The 14,934-nt window shown below is 52.4% G+C and overlaps 1 protein-coding gene across 5 annotated transcripts in view; it reads left to right on the top strand.

Annotated features, from left to right (window-relative positions):
- Positions 1-2,026: 2,026 nt before the first annotated feature.
- RNF24 (ring finger protein 24) overlaps positions 2,027-14,934 on the top strand; it is a 33,571-nt gene continuing 20,663 nt past the window's right edge. Inside the window, exons 1-2 of one of the 5 annotated variants that reach the window (XM_056343449.1) lie at positions 2,027-2,081; positions 11,551-11,632. Coding sequence is in view for 2 of the 5 variants with exons in the window: in XM_056343402.1 (XP_056199377.1) it covers positions 9,095-9,158; positions 11,551-11,632 (146 nt within the window). In the remaining 3 variants the exon portion in view is untranslated. Of the gene's footprint in view, positions 2,082-7,148; positions 7,685-8,904; positions 9,159-11,550; positions 11,633-14,934 lie in introns of those variants that run through there. The other 4 variants (XM_056343413.1, XM_056343402.1, XM_056343423.1 and 1 more) reach the window with 4 other exon arrangements.

Below are 14,934 nucleotides of genomic sequence, written 5' to 3' on the forward strand. Positions count from 1 at the left end.
GCATTCCCCTCCACCAGCTGCAGCTCCAGGCTTCACCCAGGGGTGATGACGGCTGGCCAGCGTGGGAGGAATGGCAGAACCTGATCTCCAAGTGCATTTGCTTCCCAAATTCATCGTTAGCTGCTGGCAGTAGGTCCTCACAGAGCCCTGGCTCTGCAGTCTCTTCGTCGACACCAGGGCTCCCAGCTAAAGAGAGCTCGAGCATGTTTAGGCAAAACCCTCCCATGCAAAGTGGGGATTCCCACAGCAGGAATGAGGCTTCACTCAGTGAAAACATCCAGCAAACTGGCTCCCTGTCTCATCGCTCAGGCATCCTGAGGTCAAGGCCAGCGTCGTCTTCAAAGATGCTGCGAGTTCTCCCATGACACCACATTAGGGCATCCTGTGCTCACGCTGCTGCCTTCCTCCGCTGGCGGGGTAGAGCAGGTCGCAGCTGGGATTAGTTCATGCTCTCAAGAGCGCCCGAGGACCTTCACGTCACAGACCTCTGCAGAGCCTGGAGAGAGGCGAGGCAGGAAAGCAGTGCTGGTCCCCGCTGCTGGAGGAGTTTCCCACCATCGCCGGCAAAGGCCATTTGATTTCACTGGGATGTGGCTACTGCCACAGCACAGCCCGGTGTGTGGGGCCAAGGGATGGAAACAGACAGACGAACTGTATTCACGGGTTTCTCATTACAGACTCACAGCTAATTACAGCCCTACCTTCTCTCCTTGGCTTGCCCACCATTGGATCTGGCCTTGCCAGGCTTCGCACGCCCAGCTGGGAACGGAGGAAGATAAGACTTTCCTTGGCACATTAATAGCATCCTCCAGATGAGCTCGGGCGCCTCAAACCTTGAGAGGAGCTCTGATAAGGTTGAGATGAGTCACTGATGTGCCCGAGATCCTGCGCTCAGTAAATCACTGCAGCTGATGACGCGCACGCCGCTATCACGCCAGTTGTCACCCGGTTCCGGCTGCGGCAGGGTGCGGAGCCCCCGCTGTGTAGGTGCCCGCTGGCCTCTCCTGCTGCCCACCCAGTTTGTCTTCAGAGGGTGGGAAGAGAAAACCTGTTGTCCTCAGGACAACAGGAGCTCGTTCCGGTGAGGTGACACTGGCTAGCTGACATCCTGGCACTGGGGGGTGGTGTCACTTCTCTCACAAATGACGTCATGTCCCTGGGGATGGGGTCAGGGATGGGTCCTTCTCCCTCTGCACAGCCGGCTGCTGGCAGAGGTGACCGGAGCAGGACAGTGCCTGCCTGCACACCCACCTCAGTGTCACCTCCTGTTCCCTCTTGACCCCACTGCCACCCTGGACAGGGTCACCCCCCCTCCACATCATCTGTCTTGTCACCACCATCACCCCATCCCCGCTGTCACGCCCTGTCTCTATTTTCACCCACTGCTACCCCCATCCCTGTCCCCACAACCCATGTCTCCAATGTCACCTCCTGTCCCCACAGCCCTTGCTCCCATGGTCACCTCATGTGTCCCCACTACCGCACCCCCTGTCCCCAGTGTCACCTCCGATCCCCACACCATCTCCCTGTCCCCACAGCCACCTCATGTCCCCACAGCCTCTGTCTCCAATGTCACCTCCTGTCCCCACACCATCTCCCTGTCCCCACAGTCACCTCATGTCCCCACAGCCTCTGCCTCCAATGTCACCTCCTGTCCCCACACCATCTCCCTGTCCCCACAGTCACCTCAGGTCCACACTGCCTCTGTCCCCACAGCCACATCCTGTCCCCAGAGCCCCTCTCCCCTCACCACTGCCTGGTCCAATGTCACCCCCTGTCCCCTCACACCATCTCCTCAGCCCCCGTGCCCCAGCCCCTGTCCCCTCACGGCCCCCAGTGCCACCCCTCCTCCCCTCACCCCCTCGGCACCGCCCCACCCACCATCCCCTTCACCCTGATGTGACGTCACCCCGTCGCTCCGCCCCCGGGCGCGGCGCCGCGCAGGCGCAATGCGGGCAGCGAAGCGACCAGGCGGTGCCCGGCACCGGGCGGGGGCGGGGCGGGGCGGGGCCTCCTCCATCCGGGTCCCTCCCCGCCGCCGGGCAGTGCGGCCGGCGCGAGCCTCGGCGGGACAGCGGCGGGTGAGTGCGGGGCGGCCTGCGGGGCGGTGGGGGCCCCCTGGGGCGCTGGAGGACCGGGCACCCCCTTCCTGTGCACCGCTCTGTGGGGCAGGGCACGGCTCCCCCCATCCGCCGTGGGGCACGGCCCCTTCCCTGTGCGTTGCTCTGTGGGGCAGGGCCCCCCTGTAGGGCAGGGCCCTCTCCTTCTGCACCGCTCTGTGAGGCAGGGGCCTTCCTCCGGCCCCGCCGTGGGGCAGGGCCCCCTCCCTCCGCGTTGTTCTGTGGGCCAGGTCCCATCCTTCAGCACCCCTGTGGGGCAGGGCCGTTGTCCGATGCTCTGTGGGGCAGGAGCTCCCCTCCCTGTGCACTGCTCTATGGGGCAGGACCCCCTCCTTGTGCACTGCTCTGCGGGGGAGGGCCCCTCTTTTATAACCTCTGTGGGGCAGGGCCTTTGTGTGACGCTCTGTGGGGCAGGGGCTCCCCTCCCTGTGCACCTCTGTGGGGCAGGACCTCTTCTTCAGCAACCCCTTGGGGCAGGGCCCCTCCTTGTGCACTGCTCTGTGAGGTAGGGGCACCCCCTCCTCAGCAGCCCCAGTGGGGGATAGGCTGCCCGTTCTCTTGGCTCCGCTCCGCAGCCTCCCGATGGGGCAGGGACCCCCACAGGGAAATGGGGCTGCTCCTGACTGTGCCCTGCAGGGCATGGTCTGTCCTTCCTGCCCCCATGCAGACCCCTGTAGGGCAGGCCCTCAGGGTGACCAGGGTGTGCCTTTGGGGTGGCTGGCAGCCCGGTGGGGATGCCATAAGGTTTCTACTTGGGACCCATAAGGTCCCCACTTGTGGGGCAGAGAGGACAGCCTGGAGGAGGGGGCAGCAGGGGCTGGACCGTGATCTGTGACTGCATTGCCCAGGAGTGACAGAGGAGGGGGCTGGGGTGGCACAAAGGGACAGGGACTTGTGCAGGGGATGTGTCCCTATCCTCCCCACACCCCCTTTATGAGGGGGAGCTCCTGGGAGTCCCACCCCATGCTCGGCTTGGGGTCCCCGGTTCACCCTGTTCCTGGTAGCTGCTGGCTTTGAGTCAGGCACGTCGCCTTGCTTTCCTGGGGCTGAGACAGGACGCTGTGGGTTTCTTCGGCTTAAAAAAAACCACCCAGAAATGGGAAAAGCTGCTTTTCAGAGTTATACAGGGCTGCTGTTCCTGCCATACAGGCACGTACGGAGCTGTCCCAGCATCCGCTGCTTTGCCTGTTTTGGCAGGAGACTTGTGTGGGTCCCGTGGGACTGAAAACTAATGGGTAAAAATGCACCTCCTGCGTTTTTTGTTTTGGTTTGGTTTGGTTTTTTTGTTTGTTTGTTTAGTTTAGCCTGTCTTTGTTTTAGCCTGGGCAGGCGGAGGAGAGCATCTCCATAGGTCCAGTCACCCTGTGCACCTATAAATGGTGCCAGATCCTTCAAATGTGCCAACGTGTGTGTCTGGGGGTTATTTCCCCCATCCCTTGCACACCTTTGGCAGGGCGTTTGGATGACATCTTGCTCTGGCACGCTCCTCTCCTTTGATCTCGAGTTTCCTACCATGTATAACGTGTTCGGCAACATGCGAACCCAGCTCCGCAGCTGCTGGGGAGGGCAATGCGGGTGCCTCCTCGCCCCGGTTTTCCCCAGCTGCCTCCTGCCTACAGCTCCTGGCTTTCCTTTGTCTCAGCTGCCGCCAGGACGGGCTCTTGCAGCCCAAGGATGCTCTGAACAGAGCAAAGGCAAGCACAAAACAAAAACCCTGTCCCTTTGTTTCCTGACGTTTGCGGGCTCAGCTGATTTTGTGCAGCGTTTTGTGTGCCCAGGCAGATAAACCGACTACTTGCATCTCTTTTTCTTTTTTTTTTTTTTTTTTTTTTTATTTTTCTGGGTTATTTTGGGTGGTTTAGTTTGCAGGGAACATATCCCAGCTGCAGGCTGTGGTGGAGCGATGCGGCACCTTCCTAGAAATGGTGTGAATTAGCCAGAAGCGTAATTGGAGCATCTTGTGGTTGTCCTCTCGTGTCCTCGCCTCTCCTCAGGTGAGCAGAGCCATAAGCTCTCAGCACCGCACACTGAAATCAGGGTTCAGCACCTCTCCTCCTTGCTTGTAGGAGGAGAGGGTTGACCTCTGTTTGCATGACCCGCTGCCCACAGCAGCTTTGGGGCCAGTGAGGAAGGAGGAAGGTGAACGAAGCCCAGGTCTGAGCTCAGACCTGACTGCCTTGTCAGCTGAAATAAGCCTTTCTTTGTATGCTTGACTTGCGAGAAAGCAAAATACAAGTTTTAATATTATTATTTTGATTCCTATTTTTTTCAGTTCCCCTGGGTGTTTAGTTTGATAGCGAGACTGTAGCCTGAATTCATATTAACACTTCTTTTTTTATGACGGGTGTAAATAGAGCTACTTTGAGCGTGTCAAACAGCCCCTGAGTAAATCAGATTATTTGCTCTATTACTTTATTCATACAGGTTAGATGCTCCAGCTGACGCATCTAGAGTGCTGTGCCATCTGGAGCAAAAATTAAATACAAATTTGGCCCCCAGCCCGGAAAAATAACAAGCCTTTGCCTCCAGTAACTGGTGGTGGAAGAATATAGCCCCTGACAGAAGAAATGCTTGGGGGCAAAGTGGAAGGAACCCAAAATGCACTAATTGATATATTTAAAACACAGCAAAAAACAGGAAAAGAAATCCTTCTAGCCCTGTGTGCTGAAAGCAGCTGGGAGGGATACTGTGATCCAGTTACCAAGTCAAGGTGCTGATGCCCACAAGTGAAAGTGGCCTGGTCCTGAGCAGGTGGTGGAGCTGCTGGAGGTGAATGTGGTGGTGACCTCTGGGCCTCCCAGTCTTACTGTCAAAGTAAATCCCCTCCACAACCTCCTGAAGCTCCACTTGACAACCTGCTCAGTTCAGGTTTGCTTATTTTTCTTAGACCAGTAAAAGTTCATGCCAAAGCTGGTGTGCTGGCTACGACCTTCCTTCTCATCTCCAGCTGGGTTTGGAAACTCCAGGCATGCTGCCTGGGTCACTGGCACTGTTGTTTGGTCAAAGGCTGTCTCAGGTTTGGGGGCACAGGAGGTGGGTAAGCTGTGGTGGGACCTCTTGCTTGTGCAGCCCAGGCTTCAGTCCACTTACCTCTGAGCACAGCTGGGGATACCTGTGGTGGACCAGCTGTGAAGGACACCTTGGTTGACATGCACTGGATGTTGTGGGATCTGTCTGACCTTCAATAAGGAAGACCATACGTGCCAAATGGGAATAAGATGATGACTGCTGGTTGCTACCATTATTCTTGGCCAGAGAGTAGTCCTGTCCACGTCCTGTGGGAGATTTAGATGAGGCATCGGCAGAGCTGTTCATGGGATGTCTCCAGACTGTGAGACTGAACCAAGCCTGGGGGTTTTTCTGAAGGAGGTCTGATTTCCAGCTGATCTCCTGGACTAAGTGATGCATGGAATGATACGAGGACACCTGGCTTTGCTAGAAGGGCTTTTGTGCTTATGGACCACCTCTCCATATGTTCCTTCTTGGGGCATCCCTCCCAACAGCCCAGCTGTTGCTTCCATGTTAGCTGTACGGCACAATACATGTTGAGAGTGATTAGCTTGTAGCCGTAAAACACCACCTGAGTGTAGAAAAGGTGGAGAGGAATGGCTGGGCATGCTCATCTTCTCCTGCTCCCACCACTGTGACTTGAAATGCTTCTGCCAGGGGATGGCAGGGCTTGGCACGGCTGAGACAAGGTCCTCTCCGAATGGGTCAAACTCCTGCTGTCTCACCCAGCTGCACAGTAAACCCAGGACTCCATCCCTTGGGGATGCAGATGCTTCTGGTGGTCTTCAACCACCTTGGAACCATTGGTGTCAAAGTCTGGAGAGTGTTTTTTTGGGTTTCAAGCTTTTCCTGGTCTTCAAGTGCCTTGGTCTGGACTGTGGTTGGTGTTGCTGAGCTGGATTTCGGTTTATTTTTATTTCCTGTGATCATTCATCATGAAGCTGAGTGTTGTTGACATAAGATAACATCTACTTTGTGTAGACTTCCCTCTCCTGTCCCTTCATAGTGACGTTGCCCTGAAACCACTCAGACTTTGTGTCGGGAGTGGCCATCCTGCCCATGTCCCCACCCTGAGTGACTGACAGCGCTTTAATAATGACATCAGCGATGATGTGATGTGGGGCTTATCTGCAGGCGAGCTCAGCTATTGCCTGACTCCAGTGGGTGCCTTTTGGTTGAGAAATGCAGGTGATCCCATCGAACACGTGCTCAAAGAGAGGATGCAAAACCCTCACAGTTTCACAGTAGCAATGGGCAGAGGTAACTTGCTTCCTAACTTGAAGAATGGGAAAGCCTCAGTATCTTCTTCATCAGGAATGGTGGGTTGGAGCAGTACCTGGTTCCCCCATCCCAGGATGCAGCGGTACCTGAGTGCTCACTGGGGATGGAGCTGCATCATTTTCCCTCCCCAGAGTGATGACATAGGCCATCCATCCAGCGTGTCTTTCTTCACCAGTATCGCACATTTCTTTTCCATCAAAGAAAAAAAAAACCTAAAAAGTTCCAACTATGTGTCAGGGGCTCCTGTGTCCTCTTAATGAACTGATTGCGGTGCCAGAGGGATGTCAATGGGAGGAAAGAGTGGCCATCCAAAGCACCTGGAAAGGATGCCAGCAGTAGCATCCGTGGTGAGGACAGAGCAATTGTGAAGCCTCCAAGGTGGGGATGAGCAGTGGCAGGAGAGGAGAAGACATGCTTCTGGAGGATGGTCAACTCTGTGCCCGACCTCGCTGCTCTGAGAGAAACAAGAAGCCTCGGTGCTGATGCATGGACGGGCAGCAGGAGCTGGGTGCCAGACCTCACAGACCAAATTAGCTGCAAGCAGCTGCCTTGGCGTAGCCGAAGGCTGCGAGGTCTCGGGTTGCTCCGACGCTGGAGCTAAAACTGGATCAGCCTTTGGAAAAAGCAGGCGAGACACTGAGAAGCAGGAGGAGAGAGGGCTGTGGGAAGCCTAGGCGGGGAACTCCTTCTGGTTCCTTTTTCTGCAAGCTCCAGGGCTGTGGACATGATAAGCAAGCAGGAATAACTTCTCCTTGTTTATTTTGGTGGTTTTTTGATCACAGGTCAGTTTACACAACACAAGGCTGCTAGCAACGGACAGGGTACACCGGTCTCAAAGCCGGAAAGGAATCTTCATGCAGGAGTTAGCAGGGCTCGTTGAAAGAGACTTAAACTAGATTTGAAGGGGAAAAGGGATAAACCCAGGCTCACTAGAGAGAAGCCTGGGGAACCACAGCAGCGTTTGAGGGACGGCACGCTTGCGAGGTCCTTCGGTCTGCCACCTCAGTGGAGGCAGGGGATGGAGATCCATGCGGCAGCGAAGACGCAAGGGTCATGGATGTGTCAGAACCACGGAACCGCCTGAGAATGGTCACGCAGGAATTGGGGCTTCTCCCCCCAAAAAGGTGGCGGGATCAACAGCCCAACTGAAAGGCATCACAGTGTGGGCAACAAGCAGGAGGAGCCGGAAGCCACTGTGCAGCAGGGAAATTAGGACGTAGTTGCCATCACAGAAACACAGTGGGATGACTTGCACGACTGGAGTGCTGCAATGGGTGGGTATGAACTCTTCGGAAGGGATGGGCAAGGAAGGAGAGGCGGTGGGTAGCCCTGTAGGTTGCAGGGTGTTTTGGTTGTCCAGGGCTGAACAAAGGTGACGATAGGGTTGGGGGCCTATGCGTAGGAGTCAGGGAAAGGCCAACAAGGCAGATACCTGGTGGGAGTCTGTTACAGACCACCCAGCCGGGACGAAGAGGCAGGTGACATATTCTATAAGCAGCTGGGAGAAGTCTCACAATGGCAGCCCTTGTTCTGGTGGGGGCCTTCAGCTTAGCAGCTGCCCGCTGGAAGTACAGCCCGGCAGGGAGGGACCAGCCCAGGAGGTTCCCGGAGCGTGTGGAAGAGACCTCCCTGGCCCAGCCGGTGAGGGAGCCGGCGAGGGAAGGTGCCCACTGGACCGGCTGCTCCTGAGCCGAGAAGGGCGGTGTGGTGGCTGGAGGCCGTCTACAACAAGGGCCAGAAAGAGGATCAGGAAGCTGCAGCCCTGTCAGCCTGACCTCGGTGCCGGGGAAGGTTATGGAGCATCATCCCAAGTGCCACCAGGCGGCACGTACGGGACAGCCCGGCGATCAGGCCCGGCTGTGATCACCTGCTGTGACAGGGTGACCCGCTCAGTGGGCAGGGAAAGGCTGTGGCCGGTGTCTGCCTGGGCCTTAGTGAAGCCTCTGGCACCGTCTCCCACGGCATCTCCTGGAGACACCGGCTGCCCGTCTCTGGACACGCTCCAGCCCCTCAGTGTCTGGCTGGGGCACCAGCCTGGGGGGGCGGGGGGGTCAGCCTGGAGAGAAGGGGGCTGGGGGGGACCCGGTGGCTCTGCAACGGCCTGGCAGGAGGCTGTAGCCAGGGGGGTCGGTCTCTGCTCCCCAGGAACCAGCGACAGGACGAGAGCAAAGGGCCTCACGTTGTGCCAGGGGAGGGTGAGATTGGGTGTGAGGGAACATGTCTGCACCAAAAGGGCACTGGAACAGGCTGCCCAGGGATGGGGAGGTATTTAAAAGACATGTAGCTGTGATGCTGAGGGACATGGTTCAGCAGTGTCCTTGGCAGTGCTGGGTTAACAGTTGGACTTGATGATCTGAAAGGACGTTTTGCAATCTAAACAATTCGAAGTTGTTTTTTTTTATCCTTGTGGAGCATTAATCTTGCTCCTAATACAGCTTTTAACTTGCAAAAGCGCCTTAGAGGAAATCATGCCAGGAGAGCATTTGCAAGAGAGAAACTGAAAGCGCTGAGTGGGGAGAGCAGCCACCCTCCTTTTTTCAGCCATCGTCAGGCTCGGGGCCGTTGCTGCTCTCCCTGCCTGCAAATTGTGGTGGGTTTCCTGGCTTCTTGGCTTGGAGGATTATTTAGGGGAAAATATAAGAGCTCTGGGGCCATGCAGATTCCTGTCCTGGGAACCAACAGGCATGGAAGCAGGAGGTTTCAGCTCTTCAGTCAGTCTGTTTGAAGCCAGGAGGAGCAGCCTGGCAGGTAAGAAAAAGGGTGAAGCCAAATTATCCATCAGAATTGGGTGGGAGGGAGCACGGTCTCCCACCTGATGGCTTCCAACTAAAATAAACTCATCGGAGCATTGTGCCTCCCCCTGACGAGGCTCTTTGTGCTTGCAGCCTGCGCGAAATTAAATTGCCGGCATACCGTACGGATTGAATTAAACTTCTCTTCACGCAGAGCTTTGTCGCGAGCAGGCAAATATTTCCATGGCGCTTTAAAGATTTTCATTTTTCTATTGTTCTGTATAAAAACCCGTCGTCAGGCTGGGCTTCCCCTGGGGTGATTTCCTGGCTCCTTGGTTATTAACGCAGCTGCAGGGCTGTTTTTTCTTTTGCTTTTTAGTTGAGAGAAGTGCTGGATTAAGACCCACCGTCTCACTCTCTTGGTATCTGAGATAAAAGATGAGGCTTTTGGAGACTCTGTGACAGTAGTGGCTATCCAAAGTGGGACAGGACTGTGTGGTGTTAGATGTTTTGTGGCTGAATAAATAATGATGATCTCGCCTGAGAGCTGGCTGGAGCCTGTCTGCTGGCGCTCACGTAGGTCTGCTCTCCATCAGCTGAGCTCTCCACCCTGGCCTCACTTTGTATTCGCACCCAAAGAAAACCTCACTGTTGTGCTGAGCGTTATTTGGGGGTGGCACATTGGGAGTAAAAGCAGAAAAAATGCATCATTTCCTCAGCTGTGGCTTTGTCTGGGGGACACTCAGTTGTTGTGTGCTCCTGACTACCCTTGAGACTTCCCCCTTGTGTCTTCCCCGCCTCGCATCAGCTGCAGCGTCTTCTCTTGCATCTCCTGCAGCGCCTTCCCCATGCATCTGCCATTGATGCAGCAGCAGGAGTGAGTCAGTGGTGATGGCAAAGGCCTGGGATGTGTTGCAGCCATGTTATAGGAATGGGGCTGGAGGCAAGCCCGGTGCTGGGTGGTTTATTCCAGTATGGAGGAGCCTTGGACTCTAAAGCTGGGAGTGGGAGTGTTGCAGCATTAGGAGATGGGCTGCACGGGGATGCAACGTGTTTTCCCAAAGCCAAAAGAAAATTTTTCTGTGCCTAAAGAGGAAAAAAAAAAAAAAAAAAAAAAGTGGTACCCCATTAAAATGGGCTGGAGAAGAGAGGTACTGCTCCTGTCCCATCAAGCGCCTCCAAAAGTGTCTTTAAGATTAGAGCTCTGGTTTAAGCTGAGGCTGAAGCTTAAATCCCATCAGGTTTCCTTTTTGCATGGCATTTTAAAGAGGAAAGAAGCAAGCACTAAGAAAAGTTTGCTTTCTTCGTTAGAAAACTTTTGTTTTCTAACTGAAGTGGCTTATCCTCACCAAAGGATCACCTGAATCTTTTTTGCCTGAAGCCCCCTTTAGGTTTTGATTTATTTCAGCTGTTAATGCTTCTCTTAAGAGCCAGGACATTGAACTTGGGAACAAACGGTGGTTGGTATCAAAAACTAGGTTGTACGTTGCCTGCTTCATCTTCTAAATCAAATAATTTATTCCTAATATTACGAATTATTCATTACAAATGTAGCAGCAGGTGCCAGACTGTTTACACAAGGATGCCATGTTATATTTATATATTTAGTAATTTGGGTCCTTGCCTCAAAGCTGTGTGATGAAGGTTGCTGTAAAGCTGTGCAAAACTTGGGTTTTGTGTGAGTTATCCAATTTGCTGCTTAAAAGTTTGCGCTCTTTTTGCCTTACTATTAAAATACCGTTTTCCTTAGCCAGCGCAGAACAAGTTGGAGGTTTTATGTGGTGTTGTGTGGTTTTTTGTTTTTTTTTTTAAAATCTGGAGCATCATTCCAGTAACAGTGGGACCCCAAAATGGGTTGTGATGCCCCTGTGGGATGTTCGCCTGGGACAGGATCCTGCCTTTTGGCTGCAGCTGGGCAAGCTGACTGGGCTTGCCTCAGATACCGGCATCACTCCAGACAACCCTCCATGGCGCTGGGATAGAAATTCCCCTTTTCCACCCCAAAACCAGCTCTGGTGAGGATTTCTCGGCAAGGACTCACTGTGTGGCAGCCATCTCTGCAGGCTGTTCTCCGCTTTTGTTTACATCTGGTAGAAAACTTCTTAAATTTACTGGTGAGAGAGTAATTCTAATCCTTTTCAATGAGATCAACGGATTAGTGTCTCAGATGCTTATAAAATTGCAAGGATTAGCCGAGCCTTTTTTTTTTTTTCCCTCCTCCTTTTCTCTCTATGCCATGTAACGTCATCGCCGTGTTTTAAAAGGGGATCTCTGTGCTGTTACTAAAAGCTGAACCAATTTATAGGAGCCTTTGTGAAACAAAGCATTTAAAACCAATATCTTCATCCTGTCCCTTCCTCGCTCTGGATTTTTGTGCAATATTAGGGATTTTTTTTCTTTTTTTCCAGCATCCCTGGCAGCAAACCGCAGTAGCCGTTCAGCAGATACGTTGGGTTTGCGTGGCTTGGCTGCATTGCGGCACCCGTGCGGGTAAGTAGGGAGCTGACCCAAAAGTTTTGCTTGATTAGAGACTTGTAAAATCGCATATTGAGTTGACCAGATCCTGAAAACAAGGTTATTTCATGAGGTTGCCCCTTATTGCAAAGGATTCAGACTTTCATGGTCCATCCCCAGAGGCGCTTCTGGGTTGATGGGATGCTCTCACCCTGGCTGTAAGGAGTGATGGGAGCGGGATGAAACTCCACGCACCCCACATTCCTGCATCCTCTTAGTTATAACCTGCACTTTCATTAGGACATGATCACTAACTGGCTTGTAAGGGAAACCATGGATGGAGCTAATGTGGAGGAAGGTTTAGTTCAAACCCTGTTGCTCTGCTTTCTCTTGCAATACTGCCCTGTGCCTTTCCCTGTAGGGTATTTTTTAAATGCCTTTTCTCTCGGGTCGATGGCTGCATGGTCGTTTGACCTGTGTGAGCAAAGCAATCCTGAACTGCCGAGTGGTAGGAGCTCCAAGCCAGGAATTTCTGGCCCTGACCCAATATACTTTCAGAGGCAAGCTTTTAAATATATACAAAGACAAGCTCATAATTTCCACTATACTAATGAGGCCACAGCGTTTTCATTGAAATGTGCCAATAGGCGCTGCGGTGGTGTTTTAGCAGCCTTGTACTGTGAATCCAAATGTGATTTAACATGGCAGCCCCCGCGGAGCGGAGGAAAACCAGCTTCTCCCACTGAATTTCAATGATGCTTCTCGGCAGCACTACCCAAAAATCTTTGCGGTGGTGGGAACTTTCCTTGCGTTACATCTCAACACGGGTTTTCCCCTCAAATGCCACTGTTTTGGTGGAGGTGGGGAAAGGTAGGAGTGGGTTGAAAGAGGGATAATGATATTTGAGGAAGGGCAGGTCTTGGCTTTAAAGATTGGTTTTAAAAGATGTGTGACTGGCTGGTGTGAGGTGGCAATTTAATAACCAGACTCGCTGCAAATATCTTTAACTCATAATGAAAACCGAATGCCCGGGCTCTCAGGCATCATGTGCTCTCTTGACCTTTAAAAAGACACTCAAGGCAGCCTGTCTGCCTGTTGCCAAGCCGACTTGTTAGTGCCACTCATGTATTTTGCCTTCTAGTAAGCGATTCAGTGCCCAGGAATTTGTAAAGAACTGACAGCAAACTATTACACGCATGAAAGTCGCATTGGTGTTTTTTAGCTTCGCTTCCCAAGGAGGCCCCAGTAGCCTTGAAGCAGTCAGAAAATATTTAGCCGTATTGTGCCGTCAGCTGCAAGAAAAATGCCAACTTCAAGTAACACTCTCAAAAGTTGTTTTGTGGGTTTTTTTATAAAAAAAGTGAGTCCTGCATCAGCAGCATGCCTGTAACTTGGAGTTTTACTTATTTAGGGCTCAGTTTATGAGAAACCTGTATAAGAAGCAACATCCTTGGGCAGAGGAGGTGTGTGGGTAGGTAATGCTGAAAATTCACAGATGCCTATCCATTACCTCGTGGTTACAGACTCCCAGGGTGTGGGTACCCCTGAATTTTCAGGTCCCCTGGCTTTCTCCATCCCACTAAGGTTAGGCCATGTTGCCAGGCAGAACAGGAGAGAAGGAAGGTATCCCATGGCATTGCCTTCAGTGCTGCGACTCTGTGTGACAGAGAAGGAGATGTATATGTTGGGTTTATGCATGCCTATCTCCATCAAGCACCTAGCTTGACTACACAACTCTGGGGTTTTCCATTTCCAACTAAATTTTGAGGGGTTTGCGATCCTTGCAGCCCCCTTTGCTTATGCTGATAGTGAAGTGTTTTGTCCCCCGTATCCATATGGCTCGGGGAGGTATTTTTGCTGGACTCTGAAGCATTGCAAAATCTTCCTAGTCTCTGTTAGCAGAGGAGAAGGAATGATAGAAAAAAATTACTCCTTCAAAACCCAGTACTTCTGTTAAAACCAGAGGAAGGGAAGACTGACTGCGCAGCTCATTTTTCTGTAAGCATTAGGAAAACAGCAAACAACAGTGACGTGGCATTAGTGTAAATTCCCAGCAGGCTGAGGTTGGGGTTTGTTTGGGTTTTCCTGAAGGCTTTATAATGCTGTCAGCTTCTTAAAATACAAACCTTGCACAACCAACGTGGGCTTTGGGGGACGGCTCCTCTGCAGGATTTTAGTGACTTTTTTTTTTTCTGGTATCCAGACACCAGCTTTTACACTCTTCTGCATTCAATTCCCTCTTCTCTTTAATTTTTACCACAAATATAAATGGTGCAGTTAAAAGGGTCTGTGGAGAGCATTCCTGGGGACTGAAATCCAGGATCTGGGAGCAGACATCAGCAACATAAAGAGGAATTCTTCCCTCTATGGCCTCATGCTGCTTTTCCACCGCAAGGCTTTACAGCCATCTGGATGCCCTTTCAGATTATGCCCCCCCTCAAAAAAATCCATAACCTAGCAACCTTATTTAGGGTAAACGAGAGCATTGTGCTTTCCTGCATCCCAGTTTATGCTTGGCTCCTCTTATTGCCTTTATAGGATGCCTGCTAGCAGCTGCAATTCCCATTGCCAGCACAGGGTGCCTACCTCCAGGAGGATTTTGTAGGGATTATTGATCCCTGGGTGTTGCACTGATTTATTTTATTTCCCGCGTGCCGCACCACCCACCCAATTAAAGGAGCTTAGGAAATGGGGAAAAGGGTTTCAGGAGGTCATTTAGTCCATCTGCCTGTCAATATGAAAGAGCAGAGAAGGCTGGTTGCTCTTCTGCTCTGCAGAAAACAATTTGCTTTTGTTCTGCCTGAAGACAACTTGATCAAAGCAATATTATTTTTCTTCCAGATGTGATATTTTGGGAGCCCCCAGTGGCTCTCAGTGTCCTCACCCAGGAATTTGCAAATTCCCTGAAGCTTTTAACACCAAGTTCTCTGGTCCAGCCCTTCAGCAGCATAGGCTGAGAGTTTCTTACAGGGTTTCCAATTGTCTTTCCCCAAAGAACCTGCTAATTGGGGAAAACTCTTGCACATGAGGAAATACAACTGCAGATGAAAGCGGAAGATCATTTCCACCAAATTGAGCAATAGGGGCGGGGAGACTGCAACGTTTAGTGTAAAGCTGCCCACCCTACAGTGGTGTGTAACTTCAGTGCTTTGCTTCAGCTAAAATACACCCATATTTAATAACATGCTGTGTTATTAAATGTTTTAGCACCTGAGCTGTATGGTATGGGGTGATGCTGCTCTGTCAAGCACCACAGCAGCAGGCAGGGATGGCGTGATATGGTCCCATCACTGTGACCCTGCACAGGGTCCTGGGGGCTGCTGCCTTCTGCCCTCACT

This window comes from Falco biarmicus, chromosome 1, assembly GCF_023638135.1.
Source record: "Falco biarmicus isolate bFalBia1 chromosome 1, bFalBia1.pri, whole genome shotgun sequence".
Taxonomy (NCBI): domain Eukaryota; kingdom Metazoa; phylum Chordata; class Aves; order Falconiformes; family Falconidae; genus Falco; species Falco biarmicus.